This window comes from Mastigoproctus giganteus, chromosome 6 (genome assembly GCF_048544385.1).
Source record: "Mastigoproctus giganteus isolate SK-2022 chromosome 6, ASM4854438v1, whole genome shotgun sequence".
Taxonomy (NCBI): domain Eukaryota; kingdom Metazoa; phylum Arthropoda; class Arachnida; order Uropygi; family Thelyphonidae; genus Mastigoproctus; species Mastigoproctus giganteus.
In genome coordinates, this window is record NC_143580.1 from 81,108,769 (window position 1) to 81,129,807 (window position 21,039).

Consider the following 21,039-nt stretch of genomic DNA (forward strand, 5'->3'; position numbering starts at 1 on the left):
GGGAAACCCGGGGAGCGGAATTGCTGGCACTCACTGGTATTGCACTACCTCCAGTGGGTGCGGGATTTCATGCGCGAATTGCGCTACAGTAAAATCAGACTCAAGTAATTTAACATACTTTTTTCAGGAATGCTTTGTAAAGACTACATATTCCCAAGTTCTCAAGGTAGATTTGGGCTTATGCCTGGGAGCTACCCTGATTAAGAACACACACACACGAGAGTTTAATGTTAGTCAGAGCATATAATTATATGTAAATATATCTTGTATATAAATCGTGTATATACTTTTATGTACATAATCTTGAGACTATAATGTGTGTAATTAAAAATTAATAAAAAATGAAAAACATTGACATGCTCCTTACACCAAATTAATCGGGCCTTTTATCATTTTTTGTGTGAGGAGGGGTTTCTTCTTCGGACGACGGACTACAAGTCCATTTTTGAAGAGGCGTCTTCTGACTGTTATTGCACTCGCTACCACTCCTGTATGTTCTTCCCATTCTCTTTTCAGCTCAGACGATTTTTCAGCTCCCTACGCCAAAACGCGGTCCTGTTTTGGCGTAGGGACTCGTTTGAGTCTGGTTACTTTTTTCATATCAGCAGAACCAGTATTCTTGATTTTGGAAAGAAATCTACTCACTGTCGACTGACTACAAGACACTCTATAAACAATATGACGGGAAGAACATCCTTCCTCACGTAAAGCAACAATAGCACTCTTTCTTCGTGTTGTTGTTATTTGGTTTTTAGGAGCATTAGCAACTAAGGCCATATTGCTCCGGGGATATGCGGTGGTCATTCCCTGACCTTTCCGCATCCTCCGTATTTGGTGGTCACGGGCTTGAACCCCGGTCTAATGAAGAAGCGTGTGTTACGCACTGATGCTCCTGCTCACCTGGCTACGGAGGCGCCGTTTCTTCGTGGCGTCAACTGCACGTAACTCGCCATCCTGACACAAGCAAGGATTGACTGCAACTCTTGAAGAGCGTGCTTATATAGCTGAAAGTAACAGCTGATGCAATATTACGTCATCACCTACGTCTGTCAATCTTGTCTGATGCAATCTCTAAGAAATATTGTCATGTATTTACGTTATTCGGACGACAATTACAATTTTAAGGGGTGATGCACTTTCTTTGAACACCAGTGTATATAAATAACAAATTTTTGCTATTTGTGTATTCTGGTCCTCGTGGGTAGCACAATTCGCAGAATCGTCGTCCTCCCAATGTCCGAGTGAAACAAGACCTGAGTTCGAGTCCCATCGATGACGGGAGGAATTTTTATGGGCCTTTTTCACAACGTGGCTGAGTTAGTTGGTCTCAGGCGAAGGAAGCATGGTTTTCCCCTCCGGAAACTCGAGTATTTTGTCCAGCAAACAAAAAATCAACCTCAAAACACATGCAAATTACAAACAATATACACGGAGCAATATTTGTTGCTGATGCTCCTAAAATTTACAACACAACAACTTGTTTATTCTATTAATAAGAAAATCTGTGAAATATCCTACGTGTCACATTTCATTTTTTTACGAAAACCCAGAAGATAATAAAAGCAAAGTATTATAAAAAAAAGTTGAGCGAATATTACATACAATGAAGGGCGAATAATTACTTTTGTTAATTAACCAGTAAAAAGTTATTTACTATTAAATTCCACTAATTCCAGAAAACAGAAGAAAATCCAGTTTAATAAAAGTGCATACATTACCTATCTCGTTTTTATAGGAAGAGTGAGAGACTACAGTGATAATTATAAAACTACTGGAATGACAGTGCATAACTATGAATAAGATCAGATTCTGGTTGGTTCTCAAGTTGATTTATTAGTGCATAAAATTAAATGAAACGTTAGTGATCGTTAATTAAGGGAGTAATAAAAAAGACTAATTAAACTCTCTCTCTCCATTTTCTAAACTACGTGATGGTCTTGAAGGAAGAAGGGAAAACGATATTTTTTTTTTAAAAGGAAAGTCTATTATAGCGATGGAGTGCACTATGAAAGGTGCAAAGTTTGAAAATGCTATTGATTTAAATATATTCGGGGAAATTAATAGTAAGGAGTGTGACCGAGAAGGAGGAAACAGAGTCTGATATTATTTCAGACCAATTAGCCCTACCCTGGAGGGATGGGGCGATAAGCATGTGCAAAACTCTACCGTATTATTCATTATTATTCAATCGAGTTGAATCTACTGTTCCCAAAATGTTTTGCACGGACTCAGCTAGTGAATAACAAAAACAAAATAATTTTTCTTCACCATACAAATTAGTTGACAGTAAGGTGTAGACATCAAATTAATTCGATCTCTCTTGACGAATACAGAATTTCAAACGAATTAAAAAGAAGAAAACAATATTAACTTGTGAGATATTCATACATGTTGATAATCCATCTTTAATCTTAAGAGTTCTCAGTAGTTCTTATGAGTTTCAATAATAAATTTTCTTGAACATGTAATCAGCATAGTAACAAATTTAATCAAGACAAATTCCTTGTTAGATAAAAGTTTAATTTACATTTAATTTTAATATTTATGAACTTCTCTGCCTGAAAAATACTACACAGTAATCAATACGTTCTCCGCACACCAGCATTAGAGGATTCATCACTGATGTAGCAGAGCATGAACGAAGTTGGATTATTTCTCTTTACATTAAGTCTTATTTTTTATGTTTTTCATTAAAAATAACAAAAAATTAGGTCACTCCAATAACTGTTGTTTCTGCTCATTCCTCTTAATGTATTTTTGGGAGGTGAGAGAATACTTTACAGGATCAGACAATTAAGTGTAGCTACAACAAAGTTTATATCTGTTCGAATGTTAGATTACAATCCAGGCCCATATTTAACTGTTGCGGTAGTCCGAACAAAAATGTAACCTTTGTATGGACGTCAAAGAAACTTCCCTACAAGTATAAAATATTTTATTTAGATGCTGGCTCCAATTAAACAGAGTACTTTCGAACTGGGAAGAGTGAATGGGTCCAAATAGACTGCCTTTGAGATCTACCCTTTTATGAGCTTCCAGATTCAGCTGAACAGAACAAACCCCAGCAAGCAGTAAATGACCATAGCATATCCTGATATTGCATTCTCAAAGAGACACAGCACTAAAACATTTAGGAAATGCGCTTGTGATATCAATAAGAATAATATATGATCAAAATATAATTTCGGCCTTCAGTGAAAACAGAGAGAAGCGAAAAAAGCTCCAGCATCCTCAACTGAGAAGTCAGAATACAAGTATTAAGGGCACTTGTATTCTGACTTGAATAATACAAACATTACATACTTTAATACTTGTCTTATTTAATACAAGTATTATACAATTCTTCTTTGACTTTTTCTCACGATGAGCTACATTTGATGTATCCCTTGCTACTATACGCGTTATATAGGGTAATTCAATATAGCTGACCACAATTAAAACTTTATTATTATTTTTTAATTTTCTGTTGAAAACAATGTCTCTCATCGGAAAATGAGAATACTCTGAGAATTCTCATCAGCATTAGAGTATTCTGATGATACTGAAACGAATACAGCAGAGTATTCTGATGACACTGAAACGAATACAGCAGAGTATTCTGATGACACTGAAACGAATACAGCAGAGTATTCTGATGACACGTTTCTGTTGCGGTGTCACTCTCTACAGACGCTGCACTAATGAAAGTTAAAAAAAAAATGGGCAACGTTAGTTTCGTAGGAAATGTTTTGGTTCGTAGAAACAAGTGCGTTAATGTGGGATGAAAAGTGTTCCACCTAGTACATTGTGCTTGAATGGCACCAAAACCTTTGAAACCAGCTGTTAGTCGGGAGAAGAAAGGTGGCAGAGACACATGTATTAGTGATAAAAGCATTGAAATTGCGAGGGCAGCATTATTGCGTAGTCCACGTAAATCAACCTGTTGATTTACGTGGCCGATTTTTAAAAAACTGTGATAGCTCTACAGTGACAGCTCTTACTGTCGTAGATCAGTGGGTACTAACTACATAACAAAAATGCTTAAAGAGTAGTTATGTGAATTCTACACGGGTTGGGATTAGCTATGCAACGGTGGGACAAATGTCTATACACTTACTCAGTACTTTTGTATAATCTTTTGCATCTGAGTTTGAAATGCGAACCTAACTTTGAATGGTGGTGAAAATGAAGGTTTTTTTTTTATTAATTATATATATATATATATATAAATGAATATTAAACGTAACCCCTTAAAAGAAATGTTTAAAAAGTTACATAGGATAAAGACGTATTCAGTTGATGATATGGTTTCAGTGAATGAAAGATTAATAAATCAGGTATGACAGATGCACCTAAAAGCGCAAAGCAGCATTAAAGGATGCAAGAGTATATATAGTTTGTATTAATATATTGAATAAAGTATGCATAAATGCATGTGAGAGTTACACAAAGTGCCAGTAACTAGAAAGGTGAGGAAAGTAGAAAAATAAGTGTAGTAGATTTGTGAAAGGTGAAAGAATGTTAATATCCTAAAGGTTATGATGAATTAAGAAAATTATGGGCTGAATTACCAAGCCAATAGAAAGTAGAAGAACTGTAAAGTAAAATTAGTACATCAAAATACTAATAAAATAAAAATAAAAAAATAAAATGAAAAAATAATTAAAGTGGTATAGCTGTCATCAGATATGGGGGGGAGGAAACATATTTAGAAAATGGTCGAATATAGGTAAGGCAAATATGCTTGATCTGATGTCAGCTGAAATAAATATTGATATTTATCAGGGGACTACACCTGACCATGTATTAGGAACTGCGTTTCTATACTTGTCCATAGTATTAGAAGAAAAGTGAAAGGCCAAAAAGCAACGAAAATGAAATTAGCACATTCTAGTACAGTAATTAATTTAGGTAAAAATAAGGATCAAGTTATATCAAGTTAATTAATTTAGGTAAAAATAAGGATAAAGTTATTTTTACCTAAATAAATTACACTGCGTTCGGACTTACCTTGTCCATACTGTACTAGAATGCGCTAATTTCATTTTCTTTGCTTTTTGGCCTTTCACTATTCTTCTTCTACTACTACTATGGACAAGTATAGAAACACAGTCCCTGATACATTGTCAAGTGAGTCACCTGATCAATGTATCAATATTTATTTATTTCAGCTGACATCAGATGAAGCATATTTGCCTTACCTATATTCGACCATTTTCTAAATATGTTTCCCCCATATCTGGTGACAGCTATACCACTTTAATTTTTTTTTCATTTTATTTTATTAGTATTTTGATATACTAATTTTACTTTACAGTTCTTCCACTTTCCAACATCCATTTATGCATACTTATATATATATATAAAGTATGCATAAATGCATACTTTATGTCACTCAAGGAACGAGTGCATAGCACGCGTTCCTTGAGTGACTGGGGTTCAAGCCCGTGACTACTAAATACGATAAATATTTGTATTGACGATTTATTGTAAACTCTGCTGACTTGGTTGTCGTGCAAATTTATTTTTCTCGTTGCTGAGCGGTATAGAACCTATGCCTCGTTTGCAACGCAAAATAAAATACACATAATAATACACACAAAAATTAATAATAATTTTAGAAGTGGCGACATAGTAACTGAAGTTTGCATTCATTTTATTTATATAAAAAACATCAAATAAGCGAAGTTTCTTGTCAATTATCCTATTAAATTATATTTTGTTGTATTTTCAGAGCCCGGGCACACTGTCACATCGAGATCCCATCTCTCGATTAGGATGCGCATTTTCAACCCAACTTCATGTTGCAACGACGAAACCTACTACAACCCTTGGAACCTTGCCTCATCGACTACCGCGAAACAGTCGACTGGGGCAGTCGGATAAGTCAACAAGCCTCCCAAGCATCGCAGTCCAGAGAATCCCGCTGTCGAAGTTCCACTATACGGACACTTACATCGGGGGACACAGTTCCTGCAGCACTAGCAGCAACGCTTCCGGGTCTGCAGCATCGTCACTTCCGTCGCTGAACAAACCCGGAAATAATCATCTGTATGTGAACTCAGTGAACCAGCATGGTTACAACAATAACAGCGACTCTGGGAGTGTGACCCACTTGCACTCGCTTTGTAATGGAAGGGACAGTCAAAGTAGCCATGCGTTTTCCGATTCATCAGGTGAACATCAAAAACGCTGGACTTCTTCGCCGTCTCCATTTTCAGCAGAGCCAAAGCAGCCAACTAGGTTCGATCCATATGGAAGAAGGCTGCCTTTGACTCCAAATGGCAAGTATTAAACTAAGCAAGTTTCACGATTTAATGCAGTGATATAACAAAAGCAGTTTAATTCACGTTTTATGACGCTGTGTAATGTGTACACAGAAAATTGGCACGCACAAAATGATAGTATAGAATATATATCATAACGGTAACTGCATAAGAAAATGTGATGGAAACCATATAGAGAGGTGAAAATTTTAAGTAACAGAACTACTCAAAACAACGATATTTAAAAATAGAAAATATGATTGTGGTTAAGTAAAACGGAGAGTAATTAAACGGAACGTTAGCGGTAGAAAAACATCTTAAGGGTTAAAATTTTCCCGGTTAAAAGTGGGGAGCATAAGCACATAACAAATATGCGCATAATTATTTCCTCATTAACACTTATATACAATTGAAATTATGTACTTTAAAGGTGCGAATGTGAGAAGAGTTCACTAAATGCTACTCTTAAAAAGTAAAAATCTCTATACAGCAAATATTCATCGAAAAACAGTTCAATTTTACATGAGCAAAAAATGTAAAAAACTTTTATATATTAATATTTCTTATATATAACTTTTTATAGTAATCTTTCTCCAGACTTTTCATTATAAACTACAGAGCGAATATATATAGGTTATTTCAGTCCGCAGGTAAGAATTCCCCTGTTTCCTTAGGGATAATGCCTGTACAAGTTATTCCTTTCAGTTTTATGAACTTATGCTTAATTTATTAAAGAAATACAGTAAAATCCAGTTACAAAAGAATACCGTTTTAACCCACTTCGCTACCAGGGAGTAGCCAACATCTGGGCAGCTGCTGCCTGTCCCCAGGCCGGGACAAGGTCTGCTTAATCCTGTAATCGCGCAACTATGCACGGTTCCCCTGAAGTATCTTAATTGCCAATCTTTGCACTCTGCACCTTCTAAGACGCAGATTGTAAAGATTTTTTAAAAAAATGTTCTTGTTTATACTCCGGAACGACCACCAAGTCAGTAGAGTTTACAATAAATCAATCAATACAAATTCTTAATCGTATTTAGCAGTTTTAATCACACTTTTTCTAAAGACTCGAAGTATTATTTTTTTATTAATTCGCGAGGTCTCTCCTAACACAACCAAGAAAAATATTAAGAGTTGACTTCATAAAAGTATATTTCACGTTTATATTGCCAGCATTTATTTTTTAAGTGTATAAATATTTTATCGTGTGAATGTGAAATACATTTTCATCAAGGTTGCCCTTCAGTTCTTAATTATTTTACTGATTTTCGAGTAATCAACTATCAATTTAGAAAAGAAATATGTTAATGCATAACCATATACTAAATAAGAAATAAAGAAATGGAAACGGAGTTTCCTTTGTAATTTTTTGCGCTGTTATATAATTGTACTATTACTGTGTACATGCAAGTAGAGAGAAAGTCATTTTGGAATTACTTTCGAGATTTCACCACTGTCTCTTGACAGCGAAGTATCCTTCAATTTTTAACATCTAAACTTAAAAGATGTAAAATTTACCATAGAACGCGTACATGGCATTTATTATGGCAGTCTTTTTTTTTTTTTTTTCTTCTTTTTCTTTTTTACTGAAAAGCGCGCTACGTAGCATGAATTGCTGCAAAAAAAAAAAAAAAAAAAAACGGCCACTCAAGCGTAGCGGATGAATAGTTCACCAGCAAAAGGTCCACAGTTAAACGCAATGGTAAACTTGTTTAGAAATAGCGCATCAGTTTGGATATGATAAACTGAATCTTGTTATTTAATATTATTGAGTCGAATGGCGTTCCTAACAAACTAAGTTATCTGTAGCAGCCCAATATTTGTCCTCATGTTTCCAGATCAGCAACTGAATGTTATCCGTCCATGAGCGTGAAGACCTAACAAGGGCTCCGGTCAAATATCTTCGCCATTTAAAATTTTTTTTTTTTTAAATTTTACCTTTTAAATAATTGCTAACACTCGATCGCTCTCTACAGAGAGTCCAGGAAAAATAATTTGCCGAACACTTTCTTCTCTAATAGAATTCCCCAACAATGGCACAGATACCTTGTGGGACCAGTACTACCAGAAAAGCAATTACCATCTCAAATAAAACACTTCATCGCAACCTTATCCACCCTTCTTAAGATTCCAGAAAAGGCACTCCTACCACTCTTAACCCCAAAACCTTTTCCCCACCACTCCGAAGCAGTTTCACTTAGCAGTGCCTAATAGGTGCACAGTACGAATCATCTAGCAGTTCAGATCGCTATATTAGACAGCTCTGAGACAAATTTCGAAATGGAAATCATTCACACCAACATCGAAGCAGCCTTTAATAGTGTAAACACTCTTTTGCATCTACAGCAATCTTTCTTCAGAAAGAATGGAAACTTGCAAACTACCCTTACTGCACTATTAATAAATAGAAGTCCAGGTTACTACCATCAAAAACACAACCTTCACCGGGCAGATATCTACTGGTGTCCTGGCCGGCCTCCTATCCACTGCATGTATTTCAGTCATATGCTTCACAATGAGCATTTAGTATATGCAGATGACAACAATCTTCCCATCAGTCGACAAGTCTACAATAACTTTAAGCATTACCGAAAACCTCCAGGCACTAACAAACCTTCTACACAACTTCCGGCTGAAACCACAATCCTGACACATCAACTGTTATGGTTCTCTCCCATAAAAAAAAAAAGCAACTTACAGTGATTCAACCAACAGATGGGATAAGTGATACCGTCAGTTACCAGTCATAAAGATCTAGGTGTTTATTTCGACCCAAAGATGTGATTCGGTCATCACAACTCCTGAAGCGGTTCAATTGCCCACGAAGGAGAGCGAAGCAGTATCTTTGACACTTTCATCAGTACCATTAATAAATATCGAAAATAACACGAGCCCAACACCGAACCCTTAGAGACTCCATTATGAATATTATCCCAATAAGATCAGTCCCCTCCTGTAATCACCCTCTTTCCTTTCCCATTTAAATACCCCATTATCCATACCAGTAATTTGCTTCTAATGCCACACCTCCCCAACTTGTATAGCAGTCAGTCTTTCATGTGGAACAGTTATCAAATGCTTTCCTGAATTCTAAGTATACAATATGTAAAAATATTTTTTTGCATCCAGTTCTTTCGTTACTATGTAATGGTAGCCAAAATGCTGTGATTACCATATAACTGCGTTCCTGTCAAGATGCTCCTCCATTGCTTCTTCGAAAACTGACTCTTATTTTCCCTAGAAACAGAATTAAAGCTTACAAGTCTATAATTACTCACTTCACCCTTTGTTCCGACCATTGTGAATTAGGGATACATCCACATATCTCCAGTCCATAGTGGCCTTCCCTGAACCCAAGAATGCTTTCATTATTATGGCTAAACGTTTCCTAACTTCTTTTGTTGACTCTCTTAATATAAGTGGTTAGATCTCATCCATCCCATGTGCCTTATGTTTAGCCTCAGCAACCTCTCTTCCATTTTCCTCTGTTATCACAAAATCATTTAGTTCCTGTTAAAATCTGATATACTTCTGACATCCCCATCCTAAAAAAATTGTTCACTTGTGAATATTGATGCAAAATACCTATTCAGTTTGTCATCAAATGAATAGGACAACCATCATTTATACGATTCATATGTAGTGGACCAATGTGATTCATCCCTTTCCCTCTAATGTTTACATAAGTAAAGAAGTCATTGCTACTTTTCTTTGCATTCTTTGCCAGAGACTTCTCATAATCTACCTTAGCTTGCTTACCCCCTTTGTGACTTGATTGCAGGTTAGTATATACCTACTGTATGTTTTTGTATCCTCTGATAATTTATATGCATCTTTCTCCTCTGCCACTAGGCTCATCAGTTCATCTGACATCCATTTAGATCTATGATTTCAACAATATCTCTTAGTTGGTATAAAAAGCCGAATAGCTTCTATGATTACTTCCAGGAATGCTTCACATTTAGAATTTGCTGTTGTTAGCATCATTACATAGTTACATTGAACAAAGTTTAAAATCAGTACAACTGGATGCAAGGAACAACTCTGACGTTACATATCTAAATTTTTGTAAAGTTACCAATATAGTTCCCCACATGAGAAGTTTTTGTAAATAATTATATATTCCAGTGCTGTTTCACTTTAAACCACTCTGGGATCATTAGCAAAGGCACATGATGCAAGAACGCAAGCTTATACAGCATCGGCCAAAAAAAAAAAAAAAACTTCTTATTTCACCCATCCACTCGCTTCAAATGTTTGTCAAGTTCTGCCTTGAATCTATTTAAGCTATCAGCTTCTACAACGACAGATAGAAGTTTGTTCCGGCAATCAACCACCCGCTGGCTAAAGGCAAACTTCCGCACATCCATCCTACAACTGTCCTTCCTCAATTTGAATTTATGCCCTCTCAGGCGATTATTCTGAGCAAGAGGAAGGATCCCATCAGCACTGAGCATGCTTAAACCATTCAAGGCTTTATACACTTCAATCAGATCACCTCACAGGTGCCTAGTCTCTAGACACTGTAATTTGCAAAACTTAAGCCTTTCTTCGTAAGAGCAACCCTTTGTTCCATTCACTAATCTTGTTGCTCTTCTCTGTACTCGTTCCAGTATCTGTTATATATCAATAAAGAGAAATAAGTAGATACACGCAAAGTTCAATATATCCTGCAATGCTGTATGCTGTGGAAATCTGGATTTCTGCATCTCCCTCACTCACTACAGAAACCAATATTTGGGACCGAACATTAGACCTTAAAATGGAAGATTACAAGAACCACCTTCCTCATCACAATGAGACGCACGAACATAACAGTAAAAATATTAATAGGCTTAATACACTAGTATATCCCAAATATTTGAAATATATGTGAGTGGCACATTCGTTCTCCATCTTTCAAAACAAGTCCCACACTCACATTAAAACCTCCACCTGTACTATTGGTTCTTACCGGCTTGGGCACTAAAGATAATATCAGTTATGCAGCGCATTGAAATAAATTTACATACTTTGGTGAAAATAGGAAACACCAGCAGTTCCCCACACAATGGATTTCCAATATAAAGACCAAGTAATATTACAAAATACAGCAATATTACAAAAACTGTGTGCAAAATAATAAGTGCCAATTAATTATTGTGACAAACGATTTCGAAGCAATACTCCCCCTTCCCTCCAGTTATTTTCAAAGCAGGAATGCACTGTAGAGTTGCACGTAAATAAATACAGGCACGAAGATATACTGTTCCAATGAACTCATTTGAACAAAGTTTTTAGTTCAGTGAAATGCAATAGAGACATCAGCTTGGGTACTCATTTTGTAAGAGCTTCCTACTTAAAATAAAATTTTATTTGTGACAGATTTGTTGAAATTTGTATATAATGTGAGTTTAACTGCAAGACCCTAATTAATCATTAATTGCTTTCTGAAATTTTTTTACGTAATGTTATTTTAATTTTAACTATCCAAGTAACGTTTTAATACTGTAATTCTCCTGGCCCTGTCGCCGCGATAAGAAAACCTGGTCATGCAGTGTGATCCATAGTAGGCGCATTACCAGTAATGAAGATTATTTCTTTATAAAATCTTGTCAGAATGTCTGAAATATTTCAGTAGAGGCACACAGTAATTACAATGAAAAATTGCATGTTTCGGAAATAATTTCGTTTTTTCAGCCACACCGAAATTAATCTTGTTTATTAACTAATCGTCGTATATTCCGCTAAAACTTAAGAAATTTTAATATTACTTACCTATAATGATGAACAGCATCTTTCATTGTGTAACTCATTGCCATCACCATTAAACTGTTACGATATAAGCGACGTGAAATCCAACTATTTAGATGTAGATTAAACGTATATTTCCTGATATGTCCTTAACTACATTACTATGAATAACCTGCCACTTTGACCACTGTTACAAATAACTATCATGAAATCCGCTTGCCATTACAAGAGCTTGCAAAAAAAAAAAAAGCTAATTTTTTTTTCTTTCCCCAACGTGGGTGTAAATGGAGAAAGTTATTTCGTGTAACTGCAGATGTTCCCAGAAGTAACTAGAAGTAAAATCTGACGAGATGAGATTTTACTTCTAGGTGTAAAGGCAAGTGTAAAATCTCATGAGATGAGATTTTAAACGTGACCTATTTGTATCTCATAATAAATTATGCTTACAGAAGTCCTCAAATTCTACGGGTCACGACTAAATATCTACGAGAGGACAGAAGTACAGCAGTATCCTGAAGTTTGGTATTTGGGACTGGAAGCCAGTAAAATAGATGGGGAAGAAGGCACATCCCAAAATGGAGGATACGACGATGAAAACGGGTCTTATATTAAGGTAGGTGAACATTTAACCATTTTATTAAATCACTTAAGGATGCACTACATAACAGGCTTATGTTCTCTTTCATTTACTAGAAATATCTGTGAGTTTGTGAATTCCCAAATGTTTCGAACGCATTGTGAAAGAACCTTCTTAAATATCAGCTGGCGTAGACCTTCAGTAACAAGACTATCAGAAGTCACAAGATAAGTGTTCCTTACAAATAAGAACATTGATCATCAACTTGAACCATCAACTTCCTCTTCATTACCGGATTGATATTTCTGCTTCCATGACTTGCAATAGCAACATACATACCCATCAACCAAAAACTGCTATAATAAAATCTAACTTTGCGTTATTATACAAAACTGCTCAAAGCCGATACCAACTGCTGAAACTTTCAAGTAGCTTTAGCATTAGTAGTAGTGGCATGTGATGCAAGAAAGCAAGTGTATGAGCTTATGCAGCATCAGCCAAAAAAAAAAAAAAAAAAATCACACCATTCCCTCCAAATGCCTGTCCAGTTCCTCCTTAAATTTATTCAACCTATCAACTTCCACAACGACAGATGGAAGTTTTTTCCAGCAATTAACCACCCGCTGGCTAAAGGCAAATTTCCGCACATCTATTCTACATCTGTCCTTTCTTCATTTGAATTTATGCCCCCTTAGGTTCGTAATCTGAACAAGTGGAAGGATCCCATCAGAATTCAGCGTGCTCAACCCATTCAAGGCCTTGATCGTTAACACATTTACGCCCCAAGTATTTTAACTATTTCCCCCCCCCCCCAACATGTCTCTCATTCAAAAATAATGTTCCTTGCTCTCCTCTTCCATAGTCTATTGGAGAATGAAATGCTGCGCGAAATTTATTTAGAATGGCAAAAAAGATTACCGTAAACAGAGAATGCGAAATAAGCGGCAGCAGGTGTCGTAATTTGAATGTTAAATAAATTAAGAAATCCTTTTTTTTTTTCAAGTGTTTTGTTAAATTTAGTGCCTTTTATAGAATAAATTTCGCTACTGCGGGATATCTTATAACATGGGTGTTATTTCTGTCCCCAATACTCACATTATTTTGAGTTTGCGCTGTGTTTTCAACTTCCGTGATCGAGCAGTTATTCAAAGCTACCTTTGAAGGATGCCCTCCCCACTAGACCTATGATCAAGACTTATTCTAAGAAAACGAACTCGAAAAATACCAGCACCACTGATTAGTACTTCGAATATACAGAAGGGACACACACACACACCAGCTAGTATGCGGGCTAATTCCCTAATTTATTTAATGAGTACCATCCAGATCAACATTTTTTCTTTTATTTTCGCCCTCATACCATCTATTTACTTAAGGGTTTTTTCAGGATTTGCGCATCTAGAGAAGTAAATTTTTTCTACGTTTTTCAGTCGTGCAACCGCCATTCTAAGTTTTTCGAGTAGTTTGTACTCTAATGTGCATCGCATTCAAAAAGACTATCAATCCTCTCTATGTTCCACATTTTAAATGTTTTACATTTCACCAATTCAAAGGCTAATTGATACGTTTCACTCAGAATTTGCAAAGCAAACGAAGTTAACATGAAATGAACTTCGTTCTCTTTTTGATGATAATGATGAAAAATCTGCTTAAGTAATAATGATACAAATTAAGGAAAAATGTCTTAATTTTGATATCATCATTACTTAAGGGAAATAATTTCAACTTCTTTTCCTTAAACAAGCACAGAAGTATCATTTTTATTTTATTTATTCTTTTTAATTTCTCAAGTCTATTCCGAGCCCTACTAAAATCTACCAATAGTGACTGGAGTTTAATTTTACGGTCAAAGCGAAACCACAGTTTAATCTATGGTTGCCATGGTATTTTCCTTCCAGGAAACAACCATAGGTAAGCTTCCTTAATATTGCCGTTGACGGAGTATTGTTTGTTTATGAAAGGAAAATCGGAGGAAACGGGGGAGGAGGAAAACAGTACCTGAGGCACACCAGGACAAACTTCTCTGGAAACGTACAGGTGCACTACGAGGTGAGCTAATCCTGAAAGTGCCAACGAACATGTAAAGCTACGACTGAGCAATTTACCATTGTTATTTATTGACAAGTTGATATGAAGAATGATTAAAATAGGACCTCCTAATGAAAACAACTTGGTCATCAACATAATTTTACTTCGTTCACCTATATCTTATTCATAGTCAACAGGGATCCTATGATTTGTCTACAAGAAATATATAAAAGAACGTCATAATCTAAATCGATGTGTTGTTCCCGAATTACTTTAAGAATGAGAATATAACGTGACGTGGAAATGGCATTCTTAATAAAGGATAAAATAATTTTCACAAGTTTCGATCACTTAAGAAATTTCAAATTTATAATACAATAACGTAGTGCCGTGTATGATGTAAAATTTCTGAAGAGATGTGCACGTCGCAGGAGCTAAAATTTTATAATAACTATAATGAACCAAATTATATAAGAACATTTACAAACATATGAAAGACTAAAACATTTTACTACATCAAATTTTACTCTTTTTCTGTAGATACTTCTATGAGCACTGTTCCTCTCAATTGGCATTTGTAATTTCCACTGCTCTCTTCCATATCAGTACGAACACGTGGCCAAACCAGTCAATATCCATTCACTCTCCAACTTCAAAACCCACAGAACCAGCATTTCTCTATCTTATTTATCCAGTCTACGTTTGTCCTCTGGAACAACCTTCCTTAACATGAAGTTCCCAAAAATTTAAATTACAGAAATTCAAGTGTAACAGCACCAAGTATCATCATCATCTCCTCAGTCTTCAATCCCTGCATGCTATTACATTCTAATACTTAGTATTTGGGAATTTCATAAAAAAAAGTAATATTCTTTCCATTTCAAATTTATTTGTATATAATTTAATATTGTCTGCTTTTTATCTTGACTTTGTAGTCTTATATATAGTACAGAATGTCATTTCTGCTCCAGACCATCTCGAATTGTGGTTTCTTTCTTTCTTTCTTTCTTTCTTTCTTTCTTTCTTTTTTTTTTTTTTCAGTCTTCACTGAAATGTAAATTAAACGTGCTGTGATCACAAATGACTTAAAATTAAACACTTCCTTTAATATGGTATAATAATGTTTAATTTTATAAATAATTAAATTCAATCTCATTTTTAATTTTAGTCAATAATAGATTAAGTTTTAATTCCTACACGTGTGCCCATTTTGTTTCCATTTCTATGTTCTGTTACTGGCAATCAGACTAGCATTAATATACTTTAAATTTCATTTCGCATTTGATGGTCTAAACTAAAATCATACTGTCAATATTTTTTTATTGGTAAAACTCGGTATAATACACAGGACAAGGATCATTAGTTTATAATTGTAACACTCCGTATGAATTTATTTTTACTGTTACGTATTTCTTGCTTTTAAAATATGTTTCTTTGAAAGTGCACTCAATTATAATTTTATATTATTCTAATCAACTACAATATTCACATATGAAATGCTTTCTGTAATCGATTAAACTGCAGTCGTTACGTATCTGAAAGATCATTTTGAACTGGGTTCAGAAAGATTTAGCTTTATTTAATGATTTTCTTTATAAATTTTTACAATGGCAGATTCTTATACTATTTTAAAAACTTCTCACTTTTAAATCTTTTACTGAGACGACGAATTTCATTTTTCGGTGAATCGTGTGTTCGGGAGAGAGGGAGCGTTGGGGAAGGGAAGTATTCGTATTGGTAGTGGCAAATGATGCAAGGAAGCAAACTTATACAGCTTCAACGACAAAAAAAAAAACTATCTAACTCATCTGTCCATCACCTCCATTAATTTGTTTCATTCTTCCTTAAATTGATTCAAACTACCCACTTACGCAACATTAAGTGGTAGTTTGTTCCAACAATCAATCATTCTCTGGCTGAAAACAAATGTTTTGTACATCTAAAAAGGATGGTTGAAAAGGATGGTTGTAGAACCATCCTTTTCATCCTTTTTCAATTTAAATTTATGTTCCCTTATGTGTCCTCCGAGAAAGAGTTAGGATGCCATCCACATTTAATTTACTCAACCCATTTAAGGCCTTAAACACTTCAATTAGGTGTTCAATCCAGGATGCCTAGTTTCTAAACACTGCAACTTGCAGAAGTGAGTTTTATTTGGTAAGGGCATCATATCGTGTCTCTGACTAATGTTGTCTTCAATGTACCCGTTCAAAAGAGCCATGTCCTTCCTAAAATGATTCCAGATCTGTACGCAGCCTAACCATTACTCCACACAACGGGGCAGTCATCTCCTAAATCACCACCAAACTGCCTGAGTCAGAAAATTCCCTGAGTCAGATCACAGTAAAGCGAATATTCAGTCAGTATGATGTAAAATGACTTGCAGTAAAGAGAAGATGGTAGTTGGGATGTGCGTTACAAGCCAAATGACAGTAACAAACTGATTACTGAAGCGTAAGACAACAATCAATTTAGGCAGACTGAATGGGCTAGAAAGTGAGATTGGCTCATTATGGGAATCAACGTCCCTCTTACAGACTGTAATAGGTGAACCAGAAATACGCCAAGTCGTAACACTTTTTTAAACAAACTGGATAACTACTACTTATCCCGGCATATCCGAGAGAATACAACGGGGTCTAATTATTTTATATCTGTATCTCACTAAGGAACCCAAATGTATCAAAAACTTGGCAGTGGGGAAAAATAACAATCAAGCAGGAAGTGACCAAAAATACCATAAAATAGTTTGCATCTAAACAAACCGATGGAGTCAAAGGTAAAGGCGACAGTTTAATTTTAAGAAAGGGGACTGTAAAGGAGTGGTGTATTTTTTATGTTCGATTATCTAGAGTGACTACTTTATAGTGTCGGGTACAAATATGTTATGAGAAACATTCAAGAGATTTATCCTCGAAACCACAAATGTATTCATTCCAGTAGTCAAGTTCCATAAGATGCAAAAATGGATAATATGAGGTTAACAGTTTAAATGAGTAAAATAAACAAGCATGGGAGGTACAGGAAATCATATGATTCCGATTTGTATGAATTCTTAGCCATTAAACATTAAGACAGTCGAACGCTGATTACAAGAAAGTACTAGCAAAGAGAGCTTAAGAACGCCGACTGGGAGTTATTTTTTTATATGTTAACAGAAAAAAGAAGAGGATAAATCAAGTAGATCCCTTAATTGGTTAGAATGAAAGGTCCACTAAAAGACTAGCAGAAATGGAAGGCGGCAAGTTCAACAAATACTTCTCAAAGATATTTACAGTCGAAAGCAAGTGCTCGAGTCTCTGAGGAATGTGAAAGAGCCAGATTGCTGTAAAATAAGTATTATAATGATCAAAGAGAAGAGATGCATTTGTTTAAAAAACTACTGACGTTTTATAAAGAAGGGCAAAGCTACGTGGGAGGATGGTATACATTCGGTTATACTTAAAAAGGCATCAAACCGTTGAGAATGTAAATGAGAGGGTCGTTACACTACGAAAAGTTCCCCTTGGACTGGAGATTTGCTAATGTCTCTGTAGTCCACAAAGTGGTACTAAAAAGGAGTTACGTAACAATAGGCCGGTAATGAATTTGACTTCTGTGGTGGGGAAGATCATGAAGTGTGTGGTTAAGAATGCAATTAAAATCATCTTAACAAGGATGGTTTCTCAAATAGTTCCCAGTATAGGTTCGTTAAGAGGAGGTCCTGTCTGACCAATCTGGTAAATTACTAAGCTGTAGTCATTAAACAGTTGGATGCAGATAACAATTTTGACACTGTATATCTATATTTTAGCAAAACTTTCGATACATCTCCCCCCACATGGAAGGCTGTTACATAAACTGGAAAGAGAGTTACTGGTAAGATTATACACTAGATCATAGGTTATTTTAACAATAGGAGACAAAGGGTTGTTATAAATAGCCAGTTTTCAGAATGGACCAGTGTAATAGGTGGTGTTCCTCAGGGATTGGTGGTAGGTCCCCTCCCATTTCTAACTTTCGTAAATGATATTGACGAGGGTATCCAAGGTAAGCCCCAAAATTTGCATATAATCTGAAGTTGGGAAGGCTGGTTAACAGTTTGAACGATCCAAGTATTTTTGAGAAATGCTTCAAAATCCGTCCAATGTCAATCTCATTGATTGGTACAGAATGGATTGAGCAAAACGAATGAATAAGGTTTGTTCTCCCTCTTAGGTGAGACAATAACCAGCGGCCATAAATACAAAATCTCAAGGAATAACAGAAGATTGGCTCTCATGAACTTCTCCTATGGGCAGTCAAACACTGGAATAATTGACTTCTAACGTGATAGAGGCGGTGAGAATGGCTAAATTTAAAACGGAACTGGAGTTACCTTATGGGGAATGGTAATACTGTAAATATTGTGTTTTATGTTTTTGTATTTATTCATGGATTTTTTGATTTCCTCCGTGGTAGCTTAGCCGGCTCGATGCGTCGCCATCTGCCACTCGTTTGGAGAGGTCTGGGTGCGATTACCGTCAACGACTTGAGGGATTTCTAAAGTCCACTTCAATCGAAAATGTGGTTGGCTGATCTCAGGCGGACGGAGTAGGGTTCCCCCCACAAGTTATTCCGTGTTTTACAATCAGCACAACGTGAAAATCGGCCCAAGTTACGAGCTTGAGCGCTGTTAATACCAATATTTCATTTGTTTATACCTTCTTTCTTTATTTTTTTAATTTTTTTTTTTGTGAATCTGTAAAAGTGCTTCTTTCTACCGTTTGGCCTTAATACTATAAGCCACGAATAATAAAATAATATGAGCCATGATTAATAAAATAATATGAGCCATGAAGTATAATAAGTTAGAAACTAAATTGAATTATTTTTCCTATTTAATTTCAGGTTCTACATGATCACATTTCTTATCGGTACGAAATTCTGGAGGTAATTGGAAAAGGGTCATTCGGCCAGGTTATCCGTGCACTAGACCATAAAACTAACAACCAAGTAGCCCTAAAGATTATCAGGAACAAAAAGAGGTAGGCCTTACTTTTATCAGTGAATGGCACAAACTCTTATAACTTCCACCATTACATGAATAAGTTAGCTAAAATTGGGTGGAATATCTTGACTGCAGTGCCACATACATGCTTTTTTCGTAAATCAAAGAGCAAACATGCTGTATATGTACTGATAATTTATAATTTATTAAGAGGTTAACACTACCCATCAAAATTTTTTTTTCGTCATACCTCTGGAACGAAAGTTGGTTATTCTGAACAAAATTAATGTCATGATTATGAAATATCAATCTTTTACTTCTGTCACGTCTACATCAAAAGATATATGCATTTTTTAAATTCCTTGTTTTTATACAATATCAAGTATACGTGGTTGTAATTATTACACACAACATATGTTACTTAGACATGTATATTTATATTTTCCCCACTCAATGATTTCCTTTTATACTCCAGATTGCTTTCCCGTTTAAGGAACCAAGAGTAATCTCCCATCATGGCAGAGTTCCAGTGACCTTGGTATCGTTTTTCCATTGCAGATATGTCCTGGTGGAAGTGCTCTCCTTGTTCATCACTGACATCTGCTACGTTTTCAGGAAAGAAATCCAGATGGGAATGAAGGAAATGCATTTATTTTCAATGATATTCGGCACCCCATGAGTAGGAGTGGGGGCACTTTGAACGAAACTGACCAGGGGGGGCGGTCTGTCAAACCTCCCTTCCCCCACCCCGCCAACCCTCCCCTCTCCGAGCTCGCGGTCTGCTTCCCCCCTCCCTCCCCTACCCCCGAAACACTTTGAACCAATTTTGTCAGCGGGTGGTCCGTCGACCTACCCCTCACCACTAGGTGGCGCTGCCATCGAAACACTTTGAACAATTTCCAGCGGATGGTCTGGCGACCTTCCCCCTCCCCTACCCCCGAAACATTTTGAACCGATTTTGTCAGCGGGTGGTCTTCCACCCTCCCGCTCCCTACATACGCCGCCAGGTGGGGCTGCCATAGAAACCCATTTAACCTAGCTGACCATGGGCAGTTTTCCACCCTCCCCCTTCTCACCCCCGCCGCTAGGCGGCGGCACCGTCGCACACTGTTAAAACATGCATAGTGTCTTATGACGTCATAGTCCTTTGAGGTAATTCTTGGAATTCAAAGAGAGGGTTTTGTTCCCCCATGAATTTGAAAGTGTTTTTTTTTATTTTGCTGCTGGATGGTATATTTTTAAAAGAATTTTAAATGAGAAGACTATTTTAAACGTTATTTTTAGGCAATAAATTAGTGCTATTCATGAACAAATCAATGGTATTATTTTAAGCATTCATGACCAATATTTTAAACATGTTAATTTTAGGCAATAAATTAAAGTATTCATGAACAAATCAGTGGTATTATTTCAACATAATTAAAGTAGTTTAACCTATGGTATTTTTTAAAGTATTCATGAGCAAATCAATGGTATTTTTTAAGTAT

At 35.9% G+C, this 21,039-nt stretch overlaps 1 protein-coding gene across 4 annotated transcripts in view; it reads left to right on the forward strand.

Moving 5' to 3' along the window:
* LOC150084435 (dual specificity tyrosine-phosphorylation-regulated kinase 4-like) overlaps positions 1 to 21,039 on the forward strand; it is a 268,389-nt gene that overhangs the window by 176,395 nt on the left and 70,955 nt on the right. For all 4 annotated transcript variants that reach the window (XM_090375223.1, XM_090375226.1, XM_090375224.1 and 1 more), the window contains exons 2-4: positions 5,714 to 6,263; positions 12,428 to 12,591; positions 19,453 to 19,589. In XM_090375223.1, coding sequence (XP_090231349.1) covers positions 5,714 to 6,263; positions 12,428 to 12,591; positions 19,453 to 19,589 — 851 coding nt within the window. The remainder of the gene's footprint in view (positions 1 to 5,713; positions 6,264 to 12,427; positions 12,592 to 19,452; positions 19,590 to 21,039) is intronic.